This window comes from Ctenopharyngodon idella, chromosome 3 (assembly GCF_019924925.1).
Source record: "Ctenopharyngodon idella isolate HZGC_01 chromosome 3, HZGC01, whole genome shotgun sequence".
Lineage (NCBI taxonomy): Eukaryota > Metazoa > Chordata > Actinopteri > Cypriniformes > Xenocyprididae > Ctenopharyngodon > Ctenopharyngodon idella.
This window is the reverse complement of record NC_067222.1, coordinates 34540411-34567393: the sequence shown is the minus strand read 5'-3', so window position 1 is coordinate 34567393 and position 26983 is coordinate 34540411. Positions and strand designations below refer to the sequence as shown.

The following is a 26983-nucleotide window of genomic DNA, read 5'->3' as shown; positions in this document are numbered from 1 at the left end:
CAGGTCCCTTGATTGTCACTTATTCTCAAAAATCTTTGCTCAGCATGCTTTCTCTGATTGAAGACAGCGAATTATGAACTATGCCTTACAACAGGGATTCACAAACTTTTTGTCAGTCGAACCTGTATGTACTCCTTTAAATTTTAGTTAATATTTTAAGTTTAACGTGTTGGTTAATGGTCACATGACATGCAGGTAAATAAATAAAATATTCCATCTTTTTTAGTGTTTTATTTTGTTACCATTTTAAAATTATTTATTTACATTTTTATGATTTAATTAATTATTAGCTTTTCATCAACTCACAAACCCTCTGCAGTTCCATTACGAACCCCTAAGGCTTCGCAAAGCCTCAGGTTATGACTGCAACCATGGTTCCCTGAAAAGGGAACAAAACGCTGCATCAGAGTTATGATGCTTTGGGAATGCTTATGCGTGACAACATCTTGAAGCATGTGTGAAATCAGTCCAATAGCGTGAAGAAATGTCATAGGTGGGTAATGTCATGACAAGAAAGCTATAAAGCACACCTGAACCAAACAGTGTTAGCTTCTGATAGGTCGAAGCAAGTGATCACAGGCATGCAGGGATTATGGCAGGGCGACGCAGAGATGCTCCCTTTCATGGGAACTCGCGCCGTGTCGGAGTTACAGTGCTTTGGGTACGTTAATACCCACTTCGCTGTACTAACAAGTGCCTGTCTTGTGTGAATTCATAGCGAGCACAACTAAAACGAAAGCACCTGGGACCCCAGTGTGGAGCACAAATCCATGTCGTAAAACCTTATAAAAGTGTGTGGAGAGTACCAGACTGCCGCATTTAATACATCTTGAAGGGAAGCTCCCTTTAATATGACTTTAGAAGCCGCCATACTCATAGTCGAATGGGCCTGGACAGCCATAGGTAAGGGCTTCGTATGCAAGAGAAATAGCCTTAACTATCCAACTGCTCATTCTCTGCTTACATACTGGGGACCTAAAACACATAAACAGTTGTTCAGATTTGTGCCACAGAGCAGCTCGGTGGATGTAAGCATCTAATGCCCTGACTGGGCATAGCAGATTCAATCTCTCCTGTTCGATGTCCGAAAGGGAGTAGGACAAAAGGCCTGCAACAAAATAGGTTGAGCCTAGTTGAGGTACATAACCCAGTTTAGGATGAAGAAAAGCTTTCACCATGCCTGGTGCAATCTCTAGACACGAAGGGGCCACTAACAGGGCCTGAAGGTTTCCTATTCTCTTGAGAGATGTAATAGCAAGGAGAAAGAGTTTTTATAGATAGAAACTTCTCTGAAACATATTCAATAGGCTCAAAGGGAGCCACTGAAAGCCCTTCCAAGACAAAGGCCAAATCCCAAGCCGGTACTATCGTGCGATTTGCAGGCCTCAGCTTCAAAGTACTGCGGAGGAAACGAGTTACCAATGGGTTTCTCCACAAAGACACACCACCCAAAGGTGCATGGTAAGCAGCTATGGTCACCACTTAAACCTTTAAAGTGGAGGGGGATAACCCTCCCGAGAACCGCTCCTGCAGGAACTCAAGCACTCTACCAATCGGGCAGTTAACTGGGCGCAGCTGGTGATTTCCGCACCATGAAATGAACATTCTCCACTTCGGGGCGTAGTTTCCTCATGAAGGGAGCTCTGGAGTGCAGAATGTCTCAACAACCTTGGTTGAGAGATCAGACTCAACCTCTCAGAGGCCAAACCCACAGATTCCAAGACTCTGGGCAATGGGGAAGGATTGAGCCCCCGCTGGATGCGTGAGGGGCTGGATGCATGAGGGAGAACCATAGCGGACAGTGTGTCATTTCTTGGGATGCAAAAAGATCCACTTCTGCTTGGCCGATCTCCCTGCAGATGAGCACCCACCTATGATGTTCCATCACGCCATTGGACTAATTTCACACATGCTTCAAGACGCTGTCACGCAGAAGTGTTCCCAAAGCGTCGTAACTCAGATGCAGCACGAGTTCCCTTGAAAGGGAAACCCAGTTGGGAAACCCTGTCTCACAGAACCAAGGGCATTTTAAAGTGTAGATCCTTAATGTTATTAATATTTGTACTGCCATTCAACTGCATCAATTAAGAATGACAATATGAACAAAATTAATCATGCCACTCTTTTAAAACTTGCTAAACTTTTTGTGAGGAACAGCAATGCAAAATATGATTAAAATATTTGTAAACAGCCTCCTCCTTGCCTGGTAAAAAAAAGTAAATCTATATAATAACCCCCTTTCTGCAATTCAATGTTTTACACAATATGTAAAACACATTGTTAACTTTGAATGATTGAATGAATTAATGACTTAATAAATTAATAAATAAATACATTTCCACTAGTGAACCACTTCCTTTTTACAGTCACACCACTTACCCATGTTAACTATTTCTCTTTGAAAATTTTTTTATAGTGAAGCACAACTAAGGCTCATGAATTCCTAAGTTAAAAAGGATTCCACCTACATCACACAACAATTTGCTTTGTGTTACAATCATAGTCCTAAGAAATACCAAAACACCTAAGTTGGCTGACATCAGTGGAAACCAAACTAACAGAAAAAAAAAATCTTAACATAGATAACAATTAATGATACAACACTGCTAAATAGCTAAAGAGCCCAATAACCTATTATTTATGCACATATACTGACTCCAACAACAACTGGAGTATTGTTGTAACAATAATTGGAGTATTGATAATTAATTACTAACAAAAAAAATAATTATGCTACTTAGTGTATAGTGGGATTAATAACTATAAGTTGTTCCATTATTACAGACTGGCATATAAAGAACCTGCAAATTAATCAATGAATGGATGGATGGAACTGTAATGGAAATGTAAAATAATTGTTTTCAAACAGCTTGCTAATTTAAAGATGCAAGCAACACCTCTTATGCAATTTGTTCAATTCAATTCACATTTATTTGTATAGTGCTTTTCACAATATATATTGTTTTAAAGCTACATTGTTCATTTGTTGAACAATACAATAACATAAAATAAATGAGTAAAATACTGTTAATTGGTTAACTGTATAAGTCACCATATAAAACATGATTTTACTGTAAAATATTGTTAAAATGTATAAATCGCCTTATAGTTTAATTTTACTCACAGAGTTCTCCATTTGTTGTCAGTAATGTTGGAGTGTTTATGTTGCATTTTATTTTTGCACTTGACATTTGATATTCAACAGTTCTTTGCATCTGCCTGCATTGACACCATTTTCTTTAAGAGCTGCTGTGCAGCCAAAATTATATACCAGTATCACTGTAAAGCTGCTTTGACACAATCTGCATTGTAAAAAGCACTATATAAATAAAGGTGACTTGACGTGACTTGCATTTTATGTTATTTAGATTATTGTATAATTATATATTGTATAATAGAATTTAATGACAAATAGGGATTGTATATACAGCCACCATAATGCCACCCCGTAATGCTTGTACTGTCAAGCCAGCTGTTTATATAAATGTACTATTTTTATATTCATATGGCTGAGGTTAAAGAAAACTATTGTCTAATAAAAAAAAGGAGAGAGAATGATATAAGTCTAAAATTCTGCATTTCTTAAAAAGTTGTTTCTTTTGCTCTTTATGCTGTATTGTGTAATGATTGTAAATGAATTCTAAAGGTTAATAAATGTCCAAGTAGCGCCGTGAGAGTGCAGTGTGTGTTTTCACCTTTATGAGTTTACACCTGATTTGTGCGGACACCATATGGCTGTTCCTCAGATTGCCCACGCGGAACATTAAGCAGAGTTTTCCGTCTCGCTGTGAGATCACCGCGTCCTGACTGAACATGAGCGTCTCCGCGCGCTTCTTGGGCTGAGACATCTTAATGAACATACAGCCGATGAGAAACGCGTCTACTATCGACCCCAGCAGAGACTGGAACAGGAACAGGATGATGCCCTCAGGGCACTTCTCAGTTATATAGCGGTAACCGTAGCCAATGGTCGCCTCGGTTTCAATGAAAAAGAGGAACGCTGACGGGAAGTTGTAAACATTGGCGACGCACGGAGTGTACGAAGCGTCATGACCATGATTTAAGTCCCCTCTTATATATGCGATGATCCACCACATCGAGGCCATGACCAGCCAGGCGATGGTGTACGTAAGGATGAAAATGAGAAGGTTCCAGCGCCACTTCAAGTCCACCAGCGTGGTGAACAGGTCGGATAAATAGCGACTGGTCTCTCCGCCGAGATTCCCGTGCTGGACGTTGCAGCGTCCGTTCTTCTCCACGAAGCGCTGGCGCTTCTTCTTCACCGGCGCGCTGGGGAAAGTCGCGGCTCTGTTCGTGTTCACCACCTGGTAGTCCTCTCCAAATTTACGCCTCAGCGCTGCCATAACTTCAGCACGTTTCTTTCATTAAACCGGTGGGAAGGGGATTTGTATTTTAAAAACACAAAAAGGAAACTTACTTTCTCTGTTGCATGGCTTTGGTGCCTTTTTCACTTTCAAAAGTAGCTGAAAAGGTCGCCAGGCAGGGCAAGGTCTCTCTGCCAACTTTTTTTTTTTCCTCGAGTAAATTTAGACTGTAAAATTTAGTCAGGAAAGCTGAAGGTGCACCCCTGCTATATTGTCACTTTACTGTTGCATCATTGTATAATCTCTCTTCTGCTCGGGTTTCTCTGGATGTCCGTGTGAAATGCACGGGCTGTGTTCTCTGTGCACTTTCGGCTCTTCTGCACATGATATGGCATGAACAGGAGAATAAGAGAAAGAAGAAGAGAGTGGGTGTGAGGGACGGACGGGAGGAGGGGGCTTGTGTGAGCGAAATACTATTTTCTACACTGGAAAAGATGCTTGTGTGTGTGTGTGTGTGTGTGTGTGTGTGTGTGTGTGGTCCTGGTAGGTAAACCCTACGTTTAGGAGACAAAGTATGGCAGTCCTTGTCCTTGTGGGGACGTTTTTTGTTCCCCATGAGGAAAACAGCTTATAAATCGTACTGTGTTGTTTTTTGAAAATGTAAAAATGCAGAAAGTTTTCTGTGAAGGGTAGGTTTAGGGGATATAATTATACAGTTTGTACAGTATAAAAAATTACATCATATCCCCACAAAACATGAAACCCCACCGACTTATAAGAGGGTGACTTATGAGGACATTACCCCATGTCCCAATTTTTCAAAAGGCTTATAAATCATACAGAATGAGTTTTTTTTTTTTTTTTTGAGAAAGTCAAAATGTGCACAGTTTTCTGTGATGGGTAGGTTTAGGGGTAGGGGTAGTGTATAGGGCGATAGAAAATACGTGCAGTATAAAAACCATTATGCCTATGGAATGTCCCCACAATTCACAAAAACAAACGTGTGTGTGTGTGTGTGTGTGTGTGTGTGTGTGTGTTCGTTCCCCAGCATTGGGAAGAAGATTGGATTTCCAGTCCAATGTTGAAATCAATACGCTGCTCGGTCGACTACACTGGTGTCCTGGTAAAGCGGACACTATATTTTGTTTTGTCATGTTAATATTTGAGCCAAAATATGAAAATGATCTTTCTTGTCACTGAAGGCAAAAAGGAAAATCATTCTCAATTGTCCTTCAAAATTGAACGCTGCCCCGCAGTTAATTGGTCAAACTAACAGCGCCATCTGCTGACTGAAATGAGTGAGTACACACTTCTCCAAAACAAACGATAGCAGTTTATTTATTTGTGGCCAGCCTGTGGGGAGAAAGTATGGTCGTTTGGTGGGGTTTTATCCATATAAAAATTCACCTCAATAAGTCAAAACAAAAGTCAGGAGGTTACGGGTTTTAAATAAAATAAAAAAAAAAAAAAAAAAAAAATCCATTCTTCTTCTTATACAAATATTTAAAGACATTTATCACAATTTGTTGATTTTCTTAAGTTTTTTTTTTTATTCTTATTAGAAAGGCACACGTATTTGTATAACAATAATATTAACAATAATGATACATCTATTTAAAATAGAGAGAGAGAGAGAGAGATAGGGAGAGAGATAGGGCAGTAAGTGCATCGTATTACTTTGGGTTATGAAGTTTATGTCTGTAGCTATATGGGCACTCAGGTTTTTTTTCTGTCATTTGATATTCTGTCAGTCTCATGTTATAAAACGAAGTGCTATGCACAGGCTATTTAAGACATTAAGACATTTAAGACACAGGCTATTTAAGATATTTTTATATGGCCACTGTTTTTGCTTTTTTTTTTTTTTTTTTTTGTCTAATTGTTACAACCCCAGCATGTGTTACAACCTAGCATGTGTTACAAGTAGTGGGGTAGCCTAGATTGTAACAAAGGCACACCATGTATTTGACATAAGGGCTGTGATATTCTTGCAGAGGTTTAAATTGGTGCCTTTTGTAGTAAACAAATGTGGGTATACTTTGTATAGAAGTTTGAGCAGTCTAGCTCAAAAATTCAGTCAGTTGCGTCTGAAAACTGGAAAATGCTGCCTTAGGAGGACACATTTCAAGATAGGAAGGTATCAATGCACGTCCGAATCCAATGTTAGCTTCACTTCCTGTTTCCTGGGATACCTTCATCTGATCAATTTTTGAAAGCAGCATAGATATATCCTTCGCTGCCTTTGATATCCCACAATCCTGTGCTTTCCATTCTGTGACAGTTGAGCTAGAAAAATAAAGATTTGCTGTTCAGTTTGTGTGTAAATGTACGTTTTTGACCAACATTTTCCACTTTTGATGTCATTTCTAGCGAGAAATTACTACTGTAGTAATTAAATGTTTTGTTCTTACCAAAGCTCACTCTATTTTGCTGTAGATTATTAAACTGTTATGCTGCCTCAGAAGTCTGTCTGAAATCATTTTTGTGAGGTGCCTTCATGCACAAACGCTGCCTTACAAGTCATTGTCTGATAAGGCAGCGAGGCAGCAAGTCTAGGTTTTCGGATGCAGCCCCAGTCTCCCCATACTTATTTAAAGGGGGAAAAAAATGCAGATATTTTGTTGCAAATTTAAAAGTAATGCATTATTTGTTACCTGGGGGGGAAAAGTAATCTGATTACGTAACTCACGTTACTTGTAATGATTTACCCCCAACACTGATAAAATCCAACTACTTGTGTGTCCACAACATCATCATGACAGGTTGTCCCAGCAGTGAGGTCTGCTATACTGATGATTTTAATACTAACAGAAAGGCACTGTGTGACTTTTTTCGAAATACTCGTAACTTATAGCTCCAAACAGTAGAGACACATGAACATAGTATTCCCGCCAGTCTAATGGCATGCTTGTTTTGGTTGTTGTGCCGTTATTCATTGGGTAGAGAAATTTGAAACTGCCTTCTCTTTCTCTCTCTGTTTGCCCCTTTGGGAAATCTCAAATACATGGGCAGCCATCAGGCCAGTCCAGTACATCTGTTTGTGTATTATATTAAAAAAATGTTTGTGTAATATATTAAAAATTATTACAGTCCCCATAATGACAACTCTACTGGCTCTGAGAAATAATGAACACAAATGAAAAAGCACTTCTCTTGTCGAGGGAGGCAGGGTGTATTTGTCACCATCTTAGATTAAAGCAGTATTAAATGCATTTATCAGTGAAACGAATTAATAGCAATATTGAAATATTGAGCGGGGTCTGGTATTTTTATTATGTAGACCTGTGTGTATCCATGAACATAATTAAAGGATACTTTGTTTTATTTTCAATGCAAACTATACTAAGACAATATTATAGAGAGTATGGATTATGCGATCATTTCAACTGGTCTGATTACATGTCTGAACTGTGATTGAAATGAATCAGGGTCTTATGTTCATGCTTGGTGATTGACAGGGACAGGGTTGCCCCCCCCCCCCCAACCACATGATCACTGGCCCCATGTGGATGGCGCATAGAAGTATGGATTGTTATATATACTCTTCTCCAAGATAAATAAACAATACAATACAGTGCAAGAACACCAGATGCTGTTCGGAGCCCTTCAGATTTGGAAATGAAAAGAAAAAAATGATGAGAAGGAAAGGAGCAGAAAGAGAAAGGCAGAAATGGGGACAGTGAGCATATTAATACAAGCTAGCTTTTAAATAATGAATGAGCTTTAAGAATTGATTACATCTATATGATATCACATGACCTGTCAAGTTTCCTTTAATAACAGTCATGAGCTGTTTGTTCAAAATTAGCAGACTAACAGCTTCAATACTGGAAAAATTTGGCAAACATATAGTTTTATTTCATTGCTTCTATATGAATTTGATTAATAATAAATGTATAAAAAATAATAAAAATGTGTCCTTAATATTTGTAAAGGCCCAACCATGGCTGTTAGCAGAAACTGTATTCATAATATAGCACTGCCTCTCATTAAATATGAACTTATTGCATTCTCAAAATTTTATGAAGAGGAAAATAAGCCTATGATACGATCTGACTGTAGTGTATAGGTCTTTCTATAATTTGAATGGTTTGACACAATAGTTTGTTGTGGTTGGTTGTGAGCAGCATTATTGTGCTATTGTCTGATCTTAGTCATAATAATGTTTCAAATGAATTAAACAGTGGAGTACTAAACGCTTATGAAAACATAGATCTATATGGCAGAACGTTGTCAGACTATAGCATTTGTGAAGAATGTTCAATGCATATTTAACCAGTCCAGAGATGGGAGAGATTTCATAGACACCATCTATTTTGAGAAATAAATAAGCACCCCTCCTTGCACACCTGACCATCTGCATGTGTGTTAGACACATTCACGGAAAGAGAACAGAAAAATCCCACATTCTCAGATTGCAAGAATTTATTATCTCTGTATTAAATCAGCAACATTTCAGTCATGCCAGATTTTTCAGTTATTTAAATAGCATGGGAAGACACTGGCAATTACAAAAGAAAGAAATGCTAATACTGGCTGCAACATTTTGTGGAAAGTGGACGAAAGAGGAGAACAGACAGGTACAATATCATTAACACTTTCCAGTTGTTAATATTACTGAACTACATTAGTTAACATGAACTAAGAATGAAACATAAATCTAAAGCATCTAATTTCAACATTTACTAATACATTCTTAAAAACAAAAGTTGTATCTGTTAATGTTATTTAATGGACCTCAGATAACATGAACTAACAGCTTACAATTGTATTTTTATTAACTAATTTTAACAAAGTTAATTATTTAAAAAAAAATTGCTTATTGTTAGTTAATGTTAATGCATAATGTTATCTAATGGGACCTTATTGTAAAGTGCTGCAGCTACCACAATATCAAATGTCCTTTCCATTGTTAAATCTACCCATCATCTCCATTATTTCTCAGTCTGGATTAATTGGGTCTTAAAATAGACAATTAGAAGATGCAGCCAATCAGATCTCGTGAGAAAATATAAATATTTTATGAGGTGCTGCTGATTTCATATGAATTGAACAGCCACCTCTAACCCTACCCATAAACCGGCACTGGGCCATATAGGCAGATCGTACAAATTCATTCAAACTTTTAACCAAATTGACAAAACATGAAATAGTTATCAATAAGAGAGTGTTACGACAACAGCATCTTCAGATGCTGGCATCAGTACACTGTCAAGGCAATTTTGAACTATTTTTGCAAATTGGATTTGTATGTTTTTGTAAGATCTGCTTACGTCTCACAGATGGTTAGGTTTAGGGATGGACCTTCATGATTGGTTCTTCTGGCAGGGCCAACTTTTTTAAGGAAAGTTTTTGACCATGGCTCTGTTCTCTAAAACTCTTTCAGGTAAGCACATCATTTTTAGCTTAAATTTTGTTTATTATTGTTTTATCTTATTTCATTCTCTCTCTCTCTGGATTTTCTCTTAAGGGTCACTATTTTTGTTCACAATTAGGATAAAGTAGTTAATTAGGGGCTATTTGAGGATTTTTTTTTTTTTTTTCCTTTAATGAATTGTGTCAGCCATCCTATTAATTTGAGAGCCGTATTGGTAGGATGTGCTGTGTCCTCATTTTGGAGGACCCAAAGGCATACCGCCATATTTTTGAGAGAATAAGATGGGGAATGGAAACTTCAACAGACTGTCAAGAAAAAATATGAAAGCAGTCAATGCAGATGTTTTCATCTGTGAGTGTACATGAATGTGATAATGTTGCCAAAAACAACAAGAAAAAAAAAAAAAAAACTTGTATTTGTGAGAATTATCCATAGTAGGTGCTGCATTTCCACCACATAAGAAAAAAAAAAGCTTTTGTAAATTATATTTATGATTAAAAATGACATAGTATGTTAAAATAATAAGTGACATCAAACTATAGTAGGCCTACATCATAATTATGACATACAAATTTCAGAATATAGCAAATTTTAAAATGAAATTATGATATATTGATCATAGGCTTTATCATAGGCTAATTTCAACTTTGTAATTATGACATACTAAATCATAATTTTCATAATTTGACTTCATGTCATAATTATAACAGAAAGTAGAAATTATGACATACTGTGTCATAATGAGATAAAAAGTAGAAATTACTACTTTCTCCCCCAGTTTCACAGACAAGGCTTAAACCTAGTCTCAGACTAAAATGCATGTTTGAACTGCTTTAACTGAAAGCAGCTTCCACTCACATTTCTTAAAATATGTCAGTGCCATTGTTTTGTCTCAAGATGCACAGCAGTAATGTTTTTTGTTTGTTTTTCCTAAGGCACATTTATAAAATCTACTTTAAATGTCCTAATTGAACTAAGGCCTAAACCTGGCTTAATCTAACCCTGTCTGTGAAACCGGGCCTCTATGTCATAATTATGACTTTATCTCATAATTTCAATTTTTTTTAATCTCATTCTAATGACTAAGTATGCCATAATTTCGACCTTTTTCTCATAATTATGATTTACAAAATCACGTTTTTTTTTTTTATGTGGCGGAAATGGGCTTCCATATGCGTCGATACAATTGGCAATGCAAAAGAAGGCACTAATTCTGCTGAAAATCTTCCCAATAGCACCCACTAGGTCTAGTCTGTTCCTCTGTGCGATAGTTCACTATCGGACGCTGCTCCAATGCCCTGGATCAGAGCGTCTGTCTCCTCGCAGGACCCGTCCGCTCTACCCACAGTTCCCCGCGCGCAGACAAGATGGAGGAACGCAGCAGCTGCGGGAGAACAATGTTTGGACTCTGAACATTAAAAGAAACGAGCGAGGGGGGAAATACACACAGAGAGAGACAACGGTGGACATGCACTGGTAAGCGAAATCCTGAGATCAGCTTTGCGTGAAGTTTGATGCGCCGGAGAGGTGCACGCAAGCGGGGCAGACAACAAAGCGCAGCGCAGCGACGTAGTGTAGCATGTAGCCGCGTAGCTTGACGCGGAGCATCAATTGTTCGTTGGAGTTGCATGGTGCTGTTTATTATGGGTAAGCGCTGTCGCTCGCGCAGCCACACCATTGTGCCTACTCTATATGTCTTAATTTCTTGTTTTGAGTATGTGATGTATAACAAGGTCACATTTTACTTTGCAAAGTGCTTTTGTAGCTAATTATTACATATATGTTTATTATTTTTGTCATCATATGATTGCACACTGCATGTCCTACACTTCGCTAGTGTAATGTATTTATTACGCGTCGCTTAGCAGGATAGCTAGCGCGTTAGCGGCGAGGCCCTTTGTGAGTCGGCATGAAGTTATTAATATGGATCCCACCATAACGGTCCTGCCTTACTAACAAAAACTTAAAACTCCCACGTTCACAGTATAGACGTAAGTGTTTCGCGTCACGGAGTCATGTTGTTTTTCTCTCAAATGTGGCCACTGCGTCCTAAATTGAGGTTCGATTTGATTTGAGTGTGTAAAATAAATGATTTATGCCTCTGATTGATGAGCTAGCTCAGTTGGCTAACGTATGCACGAGCTATTTACATACCATCTGCGTCGCGTGCCGTCTGCGCGCACTCACAACACAAAGAGACGCGAGCTGCGTGAGACACGAGACGCCTCTACAAGGACAAAGTGTTCCTTTATTACTACACAACATGTTTGGACCCACTTTATATTAAGTGTCTTTAACTAGCCTACCATATAGTAACATTTAAATTTATTATTTGATACAATGCGCTTATTGTTTACCTTTTTTAATCCTATATATCTCAAATACCTGCATGAAATAACACCTGTAATTAATTTGTGGTTATTTATAATTACATTGTTGATCCTAAACCCACCCTTAAATTTATCCATACCACAACATCCCTAACCTTACCAGTATGTATCCCACCTCAGTAGCTGCAACTGTGTTTTTTAATACAACATGAACACTGTCATACGTATCTAACAAAGACGCCTAATATAAATTAGGACAGTATGTTTTTTTTTTTTTTTTTTTTTTTTAATAAGATAGCTGGACATCCTCTAATAATCTGCCTAAATGTTGGACATGAACTATCCATTTCTTGAACGGTCTCCTGTTGGTCCTTAGTTAGATTTCATCTTTGCCTTGAATATGAAGTGACACGGATGGCGTGGTTCTGACTAATGCAGGGCATCTGGTTCAGATCCAGTCCGACAGCCCTTTAAGGGGAAATGAATAGTATGAATCATCGGATGCCGCATGAATCCAAAGAAGAGCAAATGGCAATTGACTTCCCGGAAACATCATGTACCCTCAGCAAACATGTGCGCACATGCATTGAGACAGACATGGAGATCAATCTGCAGTGCTCGTCAAAATTTACCAGTAACATTTCTGTAAAATACAGTAGTTACTTCAACTCTTTCTCTACCATTGTAAAACCACTGTGAATTAATATGAGTTTTCCTTTAAACTGATAAAAGCTTTTATTTGTCATTTTATTCATTTAGTGACAGACAGTGATGAATAAAACAACGCCTCAGTTAAAGGGATAGTTCAACCGAAAATTAAAATCATCATCACTCACCCTCATGTTGTTCCAAACCTGTATGACTTAGTTTTTCTGGTCCATACAATGGAAGTCAGTGGTAATCAAAACTGTTTGGTTACCAACATTGTTCAGAATGTATTCTTTATTCTGCATATCTTTTATTGTTCTTATTTTAACTGAGGTACAAGTCAGAGTTTAATGGAATGAGATTGTGTTTATTTAGCACAAAATAAGAGAGATACCACAAAATATATATATATGTAGTCTGATCCGCAACTAAAATTGACTCTTGTAAACTGTTTCTATTTAGTGAACTGTTCAACAATATCGGTTTTAGGCTGTATGATGAATCTTTCAGTGAATGAACTCACTAGATCAGTCAGCGATTGCTGAATCATCATGTGACTCGCTGTCATTACTTTCAGTGTTCATGTGCTTAAGCCACTTCATAAATTTTTTTTATTTTTATTTTTTTATACATTTTAAACTTATAGTATCATTACTGCTTGTTAGTTCATATGACACTGTAGGTAGACACACAAATACATACAATAGGTTAGGGCTGGTTAAATGTGCACATCTGCATAGGTAGTAATCTGTGTCATTTGTAGTAAACAGATAATAAATATTTTAAAAAAAAATTTTTTACACAGGCCACCATCCACTAACATTCCTAATGCTAGACAGGTTCACTGGGCACAACATCTGTGTTTGTATTTATAACATGCTCTTAATCCTTAACGTTCAAAATAGAGCATGTGAGCAAACACTAACCAGTTTGTTTTGCATATACGATGTCTTAAAATGAATGTCTGTGCATGTGTAAATACTGTGTTTTTTTTGTTTTTTTTTCCTTCCAGCTTAAGAATAGAAATGTAGTCATTACATTCCTATGTAATTCTTTGTCCTGCTTCTTGATTTTAATTTAGAAAATAAATTGCAAACTATTTTTGCTGTAGGCAAATATTTACAATATGTTAATGTGTCATGATTAATGGCTCTATAATACAGAGTAAAGAATGAATAATAAAAAAGTCCATATAAAATGTTTTATCTCAGCAGCACATTTACAGAGAAGTGAGTCTGTGGTGAAGCGCCGTTGATCTGTTTGTGTTGCTGTTATCTTAATGACTTCTGATCTTTATAAGTACTTAACGTTACTCCTTCAAAAGTGCCAAGTGAATTGCTTCCTGCAGGTTGTTGTTTATGTGTTAAAAGAAGGAAATGGTGACCATAGTTCACTGTTGAGCAGTTGACATGTCTTTTGTGTCTGACCCACAAACCACTGTGATTAATCCAGTTAAGCACTAGTTGGATCAAAAGAGCATTTGGCTACTGTTCCTAAGTTTGTCCTCAAAGATCTCCACATCACTGCTTTAAGATTTCCACCAATGTTGCAAACCTCGAACAATAATTCTTTCCTTGCAAACATTTGTCACAGTGACCTTGCTTTAAAATCTAAAAAATAAATGTTGTGTAAATGTTGTGTATAAAATAAATTACAGTTGTGTGGGAATTTTTATGGGTTTGTTTTAATTGCTGGTACTGATATCTAGAGCAGAATGCCATATAAATATACACTACTGTTAAAAAGTTTGAAGTCAGATTTTTTTTTTTTTTTTTTCCTTTCAGCATGGATGCATTAAATTTAAATAAGACTTTTAGAGTGTTACAAAATATTTCTATTTAAAATAAATGATGTTCTTTTAAACTTTCTTTTCTTGAAAGAAATGTATCATGGTTTCTGAAAAATTAAGCAGCACAACTGTTTTCAACATTGATGATAATATTAAGAAATGTTTCTTGAGCACCAAATCTGAATATCTGAGTGATTTCTGAAGGATCAATTTGAAACTGAAGACTGGAGTAATGTTGCTTTAAATTCAGCTTTGCCATGACAGGAATAAATTACATTATAAAATGTAAAAAAAGAAAATTTGTAATAGTATTACTGTTTTTTATGTATTTTTGATCAAATAAATACAGCCTTGGTGAGCATAAAATACTTATTTCAAGAACATAAAAAAAAAAAAGAAACTTACCAAGCCCAAACTTTTAAACTGTAGTGTTTATTCTTATATTATTTTGGAAATTGCCAAAAAAAAATAAGTGAAAATCACTTATTTTGAACATAACGTATTACACGATTTACAAACTAATTCCTTCAGCTATTTGGCTAATCAGACACAATTTTTAGAATTGGACAGTAGTAATGTATATGAAGAAATCATTATTTTGTCTCTCTTGATGTCTTTAGGATGAGTGAGGTGGCCTTGCATTGAAGCAGACCCCATCACCCCCGTTCCAGCATCAGTGTCGGTGTGATAACACTCAGAGCCTTGCCCCTTCAACATGAGCCTGATCCAGGACAAACTTGGCAATGAGTTCCTCCGCTCCAATGGTGGCATGGAGCCAGGCTTCGGTCCAGGCATGCTCATGTTCAGCCACCTGCCCCCTGTTACTAGCTTCACCCGTCTGGCCAGTCAAACGGTTATGGCTGACCTACAGCCCCATGAGATGATCTTGAAGAAGGAGAGGGACTCGCTGGACTGTGGAGGAGGAGGGCTGAGTGCTGGAGGCATGGGTGGTGGAGGTGGCATAGGAGGGATGATGGGAAGTATGGGCGATTATGTTCATGCCATGGGCATTAAACAGGAGAAGGTTTCTGAACACGATTACAGACTTCCTCTCTACCCGGGGGGTGGAGCAGGAGCCGGAGTACGAAGTGGAGGAGAGTTGCTGGAGGTCTCGCTAGGCAACCATCAGAACCTGCTGGTACATGACCTCAGTCTGGGAAATGTAAGTGTGCCGGTGTCTGTCTGTAGAATTGACTTTAAAGTTACTTTTGGACAAAGTAGTTACTTCAAAGAATTTAAATTTATTTCTTCAAAGAAATAACTCGTGTTTTTTTTTTTTTTTTTTTAAAGGTAAAGAACCACCATTGTGTCATTTCCAAGATTCCATTAAAGTCCCCCTGTAGTCAATATTTTTATCCCTTAAAATTCATCTTTGACAATTAAACGTTTTTTTTTTTTCTGTGAAAATAAATTCTTCATGCCTTAAAATTGCTTGAAAGTAACTCTACACCTTTGCCTTATTTAGTATATGCGGAACCATGAATATGCATATTAGTTCCCGCCTCCACTCAGTCACACCTGCCCAGAATACCTGATCCACTCGGTCAAATTTACTGTAGTAAATGCTGCACGATGGCAAGAGAAAATGCTAGTTTAAAGGGTTAGTTCACCCAAAAATGAATATTATGTCATTTATTACTCACCCTCATGTCGTCCCACACCTGTAAGACCTTCGTTCATCTTCAGAACACAAATTAAGATATTTTTGATGAAATCCGATGGCTCAGTGAGGCCTCCATTGACAGCAAGATAATTAACACTTTCAGATGCCCAGAAAGCTACTAAAGACATATTTAAAACAGTTCATGTGACTACAGTGGCTTCGAAGCTTCATGAAGCAGTGTTTTGAAATCGCCCATCACTAGATATTGTTGAATAAAGTCTTTTTTTTTTTTTTTTTTCTTTTTTTTTTGGTGCACAAAATTATTCTTGTCGCTTCATAACATTAAGGTTGAACCACTGTAGTCCCATGAATTGTTTTAAATACGTCTTTAGTTTTTTTCTGAGCACTTGAAAGTGTTAATTATCTTGCTGTCAATGGAGGACTCACTGAGTCATCGGATTTTATCAAAAATATCTTCATTTGTGTTCTGAAGATGAACAAAGGTCTTATGGGTGTGGAATGACATGAGGGTGAGTAATGACAGAAATTTCATTTTTTGAGTGAACTAACCCTTTAATTCAGGTGTATATGTTTGGACCAGAAACCGATTCAGAAGATGTAGAAGAGTGAATTATACAGGCTCGTCTACAAGTTGATGTACCAGAATGGTAATGCATTAACGTATTGTTCTCTACGTCGGACGCATAACGGTAATTTATATGATTAGCCTTTAGCTTGACTACGTTAACAAACAGCTAATAATGTGTTGCTAATGTTACACAAACCATGTTCCCATTCACCATCTCAGAGTCAGACAGCTGCCTTCTGAAAATAAGCTTCCTTAGAAACGCTTTGAACAACTTGGAGCGTCAGTGGTGAAAAACATAGTTTATCATAACATCATCATAATATACATCATATACATAATTCACCCGCTATATTGGTAATGTACCCGATTTTTCAGCAGAAAAATATACCGGGATAACCTGGTTTCTCTTGAGACCCTCCCTGCTTCGCAGCATAGTAAAGATATGCTAAAGCCCATCCGCATATTGACGAGATTGGTTACAACATGTTTGTGATGTAGAGAACAGGTGATTTCAAACCGTGTTTTTGAGACTGTCTTTGGTAAACTGCAGCTTTAAGGAGAAAATACTCAGCAATGGTGTTGACTTATGAATTTGCACATGGTTTTTCATCAGGCATATTAAAAACACCACACAGACGTATAAACATTAAAAACTTGATTTTCACCACAGGGGGTCTTTAAGAATATTTTACTGTACTTCCCTGCTTTTAATCACTAGACGGTTTTATCCAGAAAGTTCTTTTATAGGATGCTTAAAAAAAAAAAAAAAAAAATTCACCAAGTACAGAGCCTTTGGTGTTAACATGGCACTAAATAAACAAACAAATAAATAAAAAGAAAACATATATTTAACTAATAATGTTTTATAATGTTTTTCCTTGTAAATAATAACACTATTTATGACTTAAAGTGGGTCCTATAAGTTTTTTTCCAACTCAGATATATTGTGTTATTTTAATTTTGACATTATATTTGCTAGCAGATATGAGTCTCTCATCCAGTGATCTAACGTCCCTATTTATTGCATTTTGGAAGGGTTGCAAATGTGCCATGCTTTTTGTCATGTTGCTTTAATGTGTTTAAAATTTGAATATAGTCAGAATGTCCAAATTCCCCAGACTCTTGAGTTAAGCCAGATTTATAAAGGTCTAGATTCCATGGAAGTCATACAGCTGTATCCCAAATGTAAATGTGGAAATGTAAAACAGCACCTTTATTTCTCATACTGTGAAAATAAAGCCCTTTCCAGGGTTATAAGGGCAATGATCCCATTTAATCATTATAAGGGCTTATTGATCATCTCATCCGCACTGACGGCTGAAAGGAAATCAGGCTGAAGCATTGAGACACTGCATCTGGCTCGGTCTTTGTGCAGTAGCCAAAAGCAGCTATGCTAAAATGATGACTCATGCAAATTTGCAATTATTTCTAGCAGCACGCCAAGAAATAACATGCATAACGTCTTTGTCTTTTGTTTTCTGGTCGGTTGGTTTTAATCTATCCCAGTAGCTCTTCCTCATACTCTTCTTTGTGTTGAAAGAGAGGTCATTTTAAAGACGTCAGAACAGAGCATAGAGTAAGGTTTGTTTTCACTAGCGCTGGGTGCAGTTTTTAATTTTTTGACTTCCTCGCTCTAGTTTTCTCCTTTGTTATATTATTAAATATGCCATAGCTTTCAGAGGGACAATAATAGTCTCCATTCAGGGTGGGCTTTTGTGTGTTTCTCGGTGATCTCTTGTTTTATACTGCCCAAGTGTGAGACAATATTCAGATGTGCAGCTGGTCAATAATCCACATGGTGATTTTCCATAGATGGTTGAGAAAATGAGGAAAGTGGCATTTATTCTCCGGGGATAGATATAGAGGCTCGTAAATAAGAGATTTACCACCATGCCTTCTGGCACATGCACATTAGGGAATACTTTTAATATTCAAACTAGACTTTCTTCTATTTTGCGCATATTATAGAGTTGTGTCTGATTTTTTTGTATGTGCTTTTTGTTTCATTAAAGAAAGGCACAGAGTGTCACACATGCAGTGTCTCTCATTCACGCAACACGAGTCTCAACCTATGCATACAAAATGAACAGATTTGCGTTTCACAAATGTTGTGTGAATGAATGGGATTTTGTTGTCTTTTATTTAGTCCGCTCCCAATTCCATTCTATCTTTGTTATCCTTCCAGCTGTCAGGACGGCTGGTAAAGGAATCCTCAGGGAGGAAAGGTCGAAGGTCAAACGGTGAGGGACAGGAGGGCAAGACACGGAGGAAACGAGGAGAGTCGAAGGTGCAAACACACAAAGCTTATTTATTATTCGCAGCTGTGCTTATTGTTAAAATGTAAAGATTTCCCTTCATATAATAATATTAATGTTGTCTAATGCTGATCATTGTCTTATCTGCAGTCAATGATGCTGGATCCAGATGGAGGGAGCTTGTCTCCAAACTCCAAACCGCACATCTGTGAGCACTGCAATGCAGCGTTCCGGAGCTCCTATCATTTACGCAGACATGTGCTTATACACACAGGTCAGCATGCGCTTCACTTACACACAAGAGCGTGCAAGAGTTCGCTTGTGTTCTACACAGTAGACATTGGCCTATGCACACAGCGTCATCACCAATCAATTTGTTGTTACTGTATAAAAGAAACAAATGTTCATATTTGGCTTAAATGTACTGCAAAGTGACTTTGATAACAGCTAGAATAGCTTGTAACAAAATTTGAGACAAGGCTTAAAATAATTAAGATGTAGTTATATTATCTCAATTGGACGATTATGTGCTGTTTACGTTCATCCCTAATCCCCTGTCATGTTTCACACAAAACAAAACTCTAAAGCAGATGCTAATGGCTAGTATGGCAGCGCCACTTAATACATTTGCATACATGCAGAGATTTGTTTTTTTAAGAGAGTGACAACCTCATTTTATAACCAACCTGACACCTACACATTTTCAGGACTCACAACCACATTCTCAACAAACCTGTGTTGAATGAACGGAACTGCACTGGACAACTAGTTGTCTGCCGTGTCATATAATATAAGAGCCACAGTGAACTGTATAATCATAACTGGTTTAGTTTACTCACAGAGACTGAAAAATGATTTGCGTTCATCCGCAGATCCACCGGAGCTACAGTGGGTGCAAGCTGCGAGGTGCATGGCTCAAATATACTCCCTGCACTAGGTTACTAAGCATTTAAAGTCCTTGTATTAAGTGGCGCTGCCATACTAGCCATTATCTGCTCCAGAGTTTTGTTTTGTGTGAAACATGACAGGGGATTAGGGATGAACATAAACAGTGAGTAATTGATTACGTCAACATGTTGTTCCAGCCCTAAAAAGGTTGAGAACCACTGCTTTAAAAGCACTCAAATAGGGCAGCCAGATCTTCAGTTTTCAACAAGCTTATTGCTCCAAATATTTCATTGAAAATGCTATTTTTGGTTTGCTGATTTATACTTCAGTTCTGCCCATCAAATGGCTTTCTGAAGTAGTTGATCCAGTTTGTAAGTGCTGTAATTATTTCTACTTATACGCACACTGACGCCGGTACAGAGTGCAAATACTTAGGGGTGCTATTGGTCACATTAAAAAAAACCATCATGTTGTATTGCTGCCTCTGTAGTCATTACAAACACGGTCAATGCTTGACACTCTATTTCCTTTGCAGGTGAGAGGCCTTTCCGCTGCACTCAATGTAACATGAGCTTCATTCAGAAATACCTCTTACAGAGACACGAGAAGATCCACAGTGGTAAGTTCCTCAAAGTGTGCACAAACTTCAGCTTTCATTTCCTCATTTCTGTCTTATTTGTTTGCAACATGTTTATCATGCTTCATAGCAGCTTCTGTTTTTGTTGTAAATTTTTCGAAGCCTGTTTGTTCTGCAACTTATTTTTCTGTTCTTGCTTTTATGGTTTCCAGGAGAGAAGCCATTCAGCTGTGACCAGTGCAACATGCGTTTTATTCAGAAGTATCACATGGAAAGACACAAGAGAACTCATAGTGGAGAAAAGCCATACAAGTGTGACACCTGCCAACAGGTGTGTTTCATGCAGTTTCCACCAGTTCTGTTTTGGCTGTCCTGCCCTCTTATACTGTTGTTCTGTCTTTAGTATTTTTCCAGGACGGACCGGTTGCTGAAGCACAAGCGGACGTGTGGAGATGCCATAAAAAAGGGTGTGGATGGAGCAGAGCACGAGTTGGGTGCAGCAGGTGACGGAGAACACGGCAGCTACGGAATCTCTCAGGGAAATGCGGCCACACCTGGCCGCAAACGGGGCAAGTCAAAAAACGCTGGTGAAGGGAGTGAACGCAAGCGTAAGAAGTCATCCGGGTCTTTGGGGGTGACACATAGTCAGGGGGCGGATGGTTACGGGGTGCATGACATGAACCACGGGGTCTCATCAACGTCATCTTCAGTCCAGCCGGGCCCCAGCATGCATGGCGAACACGGCCGGGCTCCCAAGATGGCCTTCAAGAAGGGGAACAGGAAGTCCCTGGAGAAGACTACTCACCCCATGGATCAAACCAAGCCAGGAGGCATGGAGTTGCCTGCGGGAGGAGGCTTGGAAGGCCTTGGACTTCTTCCAGGTCCAGGGGCCAAAGTTGGTCCCAGCAGCAGTAACTACGACGATGCCATGCAGTTTTTGAAGAAGAGGCGGTACCTCAATGTGACAAACAATGGCGGTGCGGGTTCTGGAGCTTCAGACTACGACATAGGCGTCAGTCATCTGCAGTCGCAACCGACGGTCATTCAGGGTGTCGTTTCTGGGGTTCTAGACGGTGATGCCGCGCTAGGCCTGCTGGACTCATCCCCTCTGGGAGATATAAAGCAGGACAAGTCTGGAATCCCAGATGAGGTTCTCCAGAGCTTGTTGGACCACTACGCTCCCAAGCCTGACGTGACTTTTGACATCACCGATCCCCATCATGTGGAGCTCCAGCCAGCTGGCACGGATGCTGCAGACCCACTGGGACCTGAGGGCTCCCCGTCAAGTCCCAACAGTGGCGACAAAGCCGTAATCATGCACGAGTACTCGCGTTTTCTTCTACAGGCACTAGAGCGGACCAGTCACAACGCAAGCTTCCCATTGGGTCCTGGTTCTGCCGTGACTACCACGGGACCATTTCCCGGGCATAGCCCGCTTTTGTCAGACAAGCATGTGTATACTTCCTCACCTCTTGAGTACTCGTTCTCACAAGCAGTCTCGTCGTCGCCCTCCCTTTCGTCTGTGCCAAAGTCTCACTTTGGTCTCCTAGAGGGCTCGTCGCCTCCAACGGGCTTCCACATGAGCAGCCTGGAGCAGTCTGCGCACACACAGCAGCTCACACCTTCCCAGGAGCTCACCGAACAGCTGGACAAGCAACACACCTCCCCTCCGCCACCTCCACATACCCCCAACACCAACGCCTACCAGATCGCACCTCAGCCTCCCGACTTGGGTGGTCCAAAAGAACCGCAAGGGCCAAAAAATGGAGCTGCAGCCACCACTGGAGGATTCTCCCTGGCTTCTTCCCAGGACCTGGCCACCCTGGACCCAGCCAAGGCTTCTTATCAGATTGAAAACTTTGCCCAGGCTTTTGGGGCACAGTTTAAAGGGGGGCGAGTGTCCCTGGCCTTCAGCAGTGACTCGGGGGGAGAGGTAAATCACCGCTTACAGACATCAGTCTCCGAATTCTCAGGGTATAGCAGTCTCTTGGCTGATGCCAGCGACCCAGTCAGCAGTGGCTCCAAAACCCCAACAAGCCAAAGCTACAGGTGAATGGGCTCCTGTGCCTATATGCTCAGATGGAGGTTCCCTATTTTTATTTTGTCATGCTGTCTTTATTTTGTATTATTATTATTGTTGTTGGTATTATTATTGTTATTAATAATATTGTTATTATTATTATTTAGTTCTCCTACTTTAATGAAATTGTAATGTTTTTAAGTAATGTTTTTCTCACTGCCATTATGTTCATATGAAATTTCACTCTCCTTTGGCCTGCGATGCATTTTCCACTATTACGTTTTTTTTTTTTTTTTTTTTTCCCAGTTTCCTTTGGAAAACAAGAAAAAACATCTGTTTTATTCTCAGTAGACTTTTAGTTCTGCTCTGTTAATCAAAAGATGGGGGAAATAAACAAGTGAAAATTAGTTTACTTTTTCCAAAAGTTGCTCACTCACATTTTAGTAATTGACTTCACAAGCATGTAAAAATAACTATGAAATAGCAATGGCAGGGAGTCACCCAGAACTGAAATCGTCTGTTACAATGATTCAAGTATTACTCAGGAAAATGTGTGGACGGCAAATCTATAAGAAGGGTATCAAGCATTCATCGAAGAGGCAGACGTTTTGCAAATACAAAGAGCTTTTTCAGGAGATATTTTTTTATTCTTCTGAATGAGTGCAACAAGTAGAAGACAGAAGCGCTGCCTGCTAAATTACACTGACACCACTTTCCACTTAGCTGTATAGAGATTATGGTACTTTTATCTCAATGTGAAATGCTCACATTGTCTTTCAGTAAGGGCCATATATATAAATATATATTTATAAGAATATCTGTATGTAAAATAACATATACTCTTTCTTGAGACTGGCAGGTGACTTGGAGGGAGATAAAGAGGGATTGAGTTTGTAAAGGGAGGCCTGTGACTGACAGCACATAACAGCCCCTTCACTCTGTCCTTCTTTTTTCCCTTGGATTGCTAAGCCAAGGGCTATACACTAGAGGGCGCTGCATGCGAGCATGTAAGTGCCTCTTGGCACAGGCCAGATCATGGGATTCTTCTGTGCCTGTCTGGCTTTCTCATCCCTTTCTCCCTCTGTCCACTCCTGCTTTACCTTCTTTGTCGGAAAGAATCCCATCTAGCACTTTTTTTAACCTGTTTATTTTACATGGTGAATGAAACATCCCAGGCTGATGATCACACAGTATTTAAACTGTGCAACTGACACGCTGTTTTTAAAAGGGGGCAGTGGACAGAAAAGGGGCGGGATTCATTTTAGTAAGTGTAGATTATGTTGAAAAGACCAGTGAATAAGGCCTTTCTAATGGAAAACTTTAGTTTCAATGGGATGTGTGTGCTGGAATTAAGGGTTGGCTTTCCTTGGGGTGGGAGCATAGGGTGTCTTTTTTTTATATTTTATTCCCAGCTTCTCATGGATGTAGGGCAGGTTATAGAGGGGGATTTTTCTTGTCCATTTTGTTTTCTGTTTTATTTCAAACATATTGGGTTTGGAAAATGTGCTATGTGTTAAAATGGCCCGTTATACCGATTACCATGTTTTTTTCAGGCCTTTCACCAGAGGCAACTTGTAAAATGTCCTGCTCTTAGTAATTTATATAGTATAGGTCCTAAACATACTGACTTACAGTCCAAAAGGAATTCAGCCAACTTATTGCAGTGTGCATGCAGGGCAAAGTATTACCTTGAACTACATTTTTATACATTTGTTTTTGTACTGTACAAGTATTATTGTAATTTTTTTTTTTTTTTTTGAACGATCAATAACTGTCTTCCATCAGCACTGTTGGCTGCTGTTACACTGTCCTTGAATTACTGTCATCTAATGTTGTTCTTTCCTTCATGTGTTTTACTCCTTTCGTACCTGCAAAACCCCAGAAGGACAGAACCACATGCAAGATTGTTTGACAGGCGGCTGTCTCTTGGGGAACACAAACAGACCACTAGGATTCATTTAGGAAGGTTGAGGTACTCCGTTCACAATAATAGTGGTAATAATAATCACATTACTGAGGATTGTGATGACTTGACTAAAATGAAATCATTACAGCTGATGATTTTATACCTCTTATTACTGGTGACCGAAGCAGGGATATCAAATAGTGACTTTATGTAGCTTGACTGATGTGGCTAGCGTTAAGAAACGCCTCAAATAGTCCTCTCGCCATCAATTTTTTTTTTTTTTTTTTTTTGCATTACGGAATTGCTTTTTTCCTCTTGGGAGACAATTTTCTGCAGACAAAGCCTAATGGCATAGGCATTGACGTCTGTGTCTGGACCGTGCACACAGTGTATTTCTGAACTCTTGAAGTTGGTCATTTTGTATTGTTTCAATAACTGTAAGGACAGGAGATCCAAAGATGCTATGAATTCAAATCAAAGTTTATTCATCACATCCAGATTGTGCACAGCCTATCAGTTTACTTGTGTTCTGAACTCATCCCGTGCCCTGCAGTAATGTTCATTGATTTTGTTTTATGATTTTCTGCAGAACTGAAATATGATTTCCGGTTCAATGTGTAAAGCCCGCTCAGACACTGTTAAGCCTCAAATGGGATCCTATTTGGCTTGAATAATGCCAGCCATCAATCTGTCAGTGGTTGCCACCATAAAGTTCTCTTGACACTTTTTTTTTTTTTTTTCCCTCTTTTGGGCTCCTTGCTGTATATTCCTGAAAGTATTTATTTTGTTTACATACAGTTAATAACACTACATTATTTTCCTCTCCCTTGGTGTTGTTTTTTTTTTTTTTTTTGCATGTAAATTTTTGATACTGTTTTCTTTTCGCCCCCTTTTTGTCACCATGCCAAATTTGTAGCTAATGATCTTTTTCTCTCCTGTCTTATTTTATTACAGATTCTTGTGATCTGATACACAGGGCTATACCTGTCCATTTTGACTTTATTATTGATTAGGAAAAAACAATAAAAATCCTGATATCAGTGTGTTCGGACGTATGGATTTATTTTCATTGTGGTGTCACAAGGACATTTTTACATAACTGTTTGATAAACACGTTTGATTAGCTCAACAGATAGAGTTGAAGGACTTGCGTAAGTGGAATTAAGGTTCTGGACCACTAAAGCAAAAGTAGAGGTGAATTTGAATCTAATCTTGAGTTTTGCTCTGTCATCATGGTGACCATAGATCAAGGTACACCAGGGTGACAATTGCAGCAATTAGCCTACTCTAATCTTAAAGTGTTTACTTAACTTTCTGAAATCAAGCCATAAATGCTAAAGTATCTTTTTTTTCTTCTTCTTTTTCTTTTCTTTTCTTGGAATCTCATCGCTTGCACCACTATGAGGTAATGTCTGTATCAGGGTGTGGACTGTGTTTCAGGTCTTTTTATAGCTCTCTACCCAGCCCTGTGAGATGTATAGTTATCTATGCCTGTAGTTCATCGAAGTTACCATTCCCAGATAGCAACTCGCCCTTGAAATTGAGTGGACAATTATTTTAATATTATTTTAATTGGAATTATTTTAAGGTTAAATATACACTATGCATTTTTTTTTTTTTGAAAGAAATTAATACTTCTATTCAGCAAGGATGCATTAAATTGACCAAAAATTACAGTTTTACAAAAGATTGGTTTTTAAATAACTTTCTATTCATCAAAAGGAAAAAAATGTAGCACAGTTCCCTCAAAAATATTAAGCAGCACAGCTGTTTTCAATATTGATTATCAGAAATATTTCTTGGGCATTAAATAAGCATATAAGAGATTTCTGAAGGATCATGTGACACTGAAGATGAATAATGATGCTGAAAATTCAGCTTTGTCATCACAGGAATAAATTGCATTTTAAAATATGTTAAAATGAAAAACAGCTATTTTAAATTGTAATAATATTTCACAATATTATTTTTACTGTTTTTACATTTGATCAACTAAATGCAGCTTCAGTGAGCATAAGAGACTTCTTTCAAAAACATTTTAAAAAAATCTTACACTGAGCCCAAACTTTTGAATTCAATATAATTCAAACTTGAATGCGAGTAACCAGACAAAACAATACCTAGAACTTAAAAGATGACCTTCTGTAATAAAAGCCCATCTTTCAAGTTCTAGATATTGTTTTGTACGTTCATTAGTGCATTAGTCTTGGTTACATCATCGTTAGAATTACTATTATAATTATATAAATTGTTTATATAAAATATATATATATATATATAAGACTTTAGTGAATTTGTCCACTATTGTTTTGCAGATTAGATTTGTACATTTAATATTTGCTTGACAAGAAATGGAGTTTCCATCTTAATGGGAATACACAAGATATTGTCTTACCTTTATAGATTGTGTCCTATTTCATTGTTTAAAAAAAAGGTGAAACATCATTATCCTTTAGGCCCATTTTATGGGAAGCTAAATGTTGATCAAACATTAAGCCATTTTCAAGTTTGAACATTTACTTATCTTACAACATCAAGGAAGTTTTAATACAGTTATAGTCAAGAGATATTTATGGCCCTGTTCGTTTCAGGGTAATAAATTCAGCTTCATAATAAACAGATGTTTTGTTCATTTTGTTTGAGGAGTGAAGAAATTTGAATGTATGAAAGATATGC

General features: G+C 38.2%; 2 protein-coding genes across 5 annotated transcripts in view; one reads left to right on the top strand and one right to left on the bottom strand.

The window, feature by feature from the left end:
* kcnj19a (potassium inwardly rectifying channel subfamily J member 19a) overlaps positions 1-7221 on the bottom strand; it is a 29385-nt gene extending 22164 nt beyond the window's left edge. The window contains exon 1 of one of the 2 annotated variants that reach the window (XM_051888278.1): positions 3696-7221. In XM_051888278.1, the coding sequence (XP_051744238.1) occupies positions 3696-4364 (669 nt within the window). In that variant the 5' untranslated portion in view covers positions 4365-7221. The remainder of the gene's footprint in view (positions 1-3695) is intronic. The other variant, XM_051888277.1, reaches the window with a different exon arrangement.
* A 3712-nt stretch (positions 7222-10933) lies between these two features.
* znf281a (zinc finger protein 281a) lies at positions 10934-25350 on the top strand. 3 transcript variants are annotated; one of them, XM_051888086.1, is made up of 8 exons: positions 10934-11178; positions 15090-15631; positions 18847-18948; positions 19067-19190; positions 20340-20423; positions 20594-20712; positions 20785-22430; positions 24284-25350. In XM_051888086.1, exons 2-8 carry the CDS (start codon positions 15185-15187, stop codon positions 24519-24521), a joined length of 2760 nt encoding a protein of 919 aa, XP_051744046.1. In that variant the 5' UTR covers positions 10934-11178; positions 15090-15184; the 3' UTR covers positions 24522-25350. The 3 variants fall into 3 exon arrangements, with proteins under 3 accessions (XP_051744046.1, XP_051744049.1, XP_051744047.1); XM_051888087.1 differs by lacking the exon at positions 10934-11178 and adding an exon at positions 11214-11349; XM_051888089.1 differs by lacking the exon at positions 24284-25350 and having other exon boundaries at positions 20785-23484.
* The last annotated feature ends 1633 nt before the right edge of the window (positions 25351-26983 follow it).

Bases quoted from the DNA above. Each gene is read 5' to 3' on its own strand.
- znf281a (XM_051888086.1), top strand. From the start codon at position 15,185: ATGAGCCTGATCCAGGACAAACTTGGCAATGAGTTCCTCCGCTCCAAT. The intron at 15,632-18,846 runs GTAAGTGTGCCG...TTATCCTTCCAG, and splicing joins ATGACCTCAGTCTGGGAAAT to CTGTCAGGACGGCTGGTAAA. The intron at 19,191-20,339 runs GTCAGCATGCGC...TTTCCTTTGCAG, and splicing joins ACATGTGCTTATACACACAG to GTGAGAGGCCTTTCCGCTGC.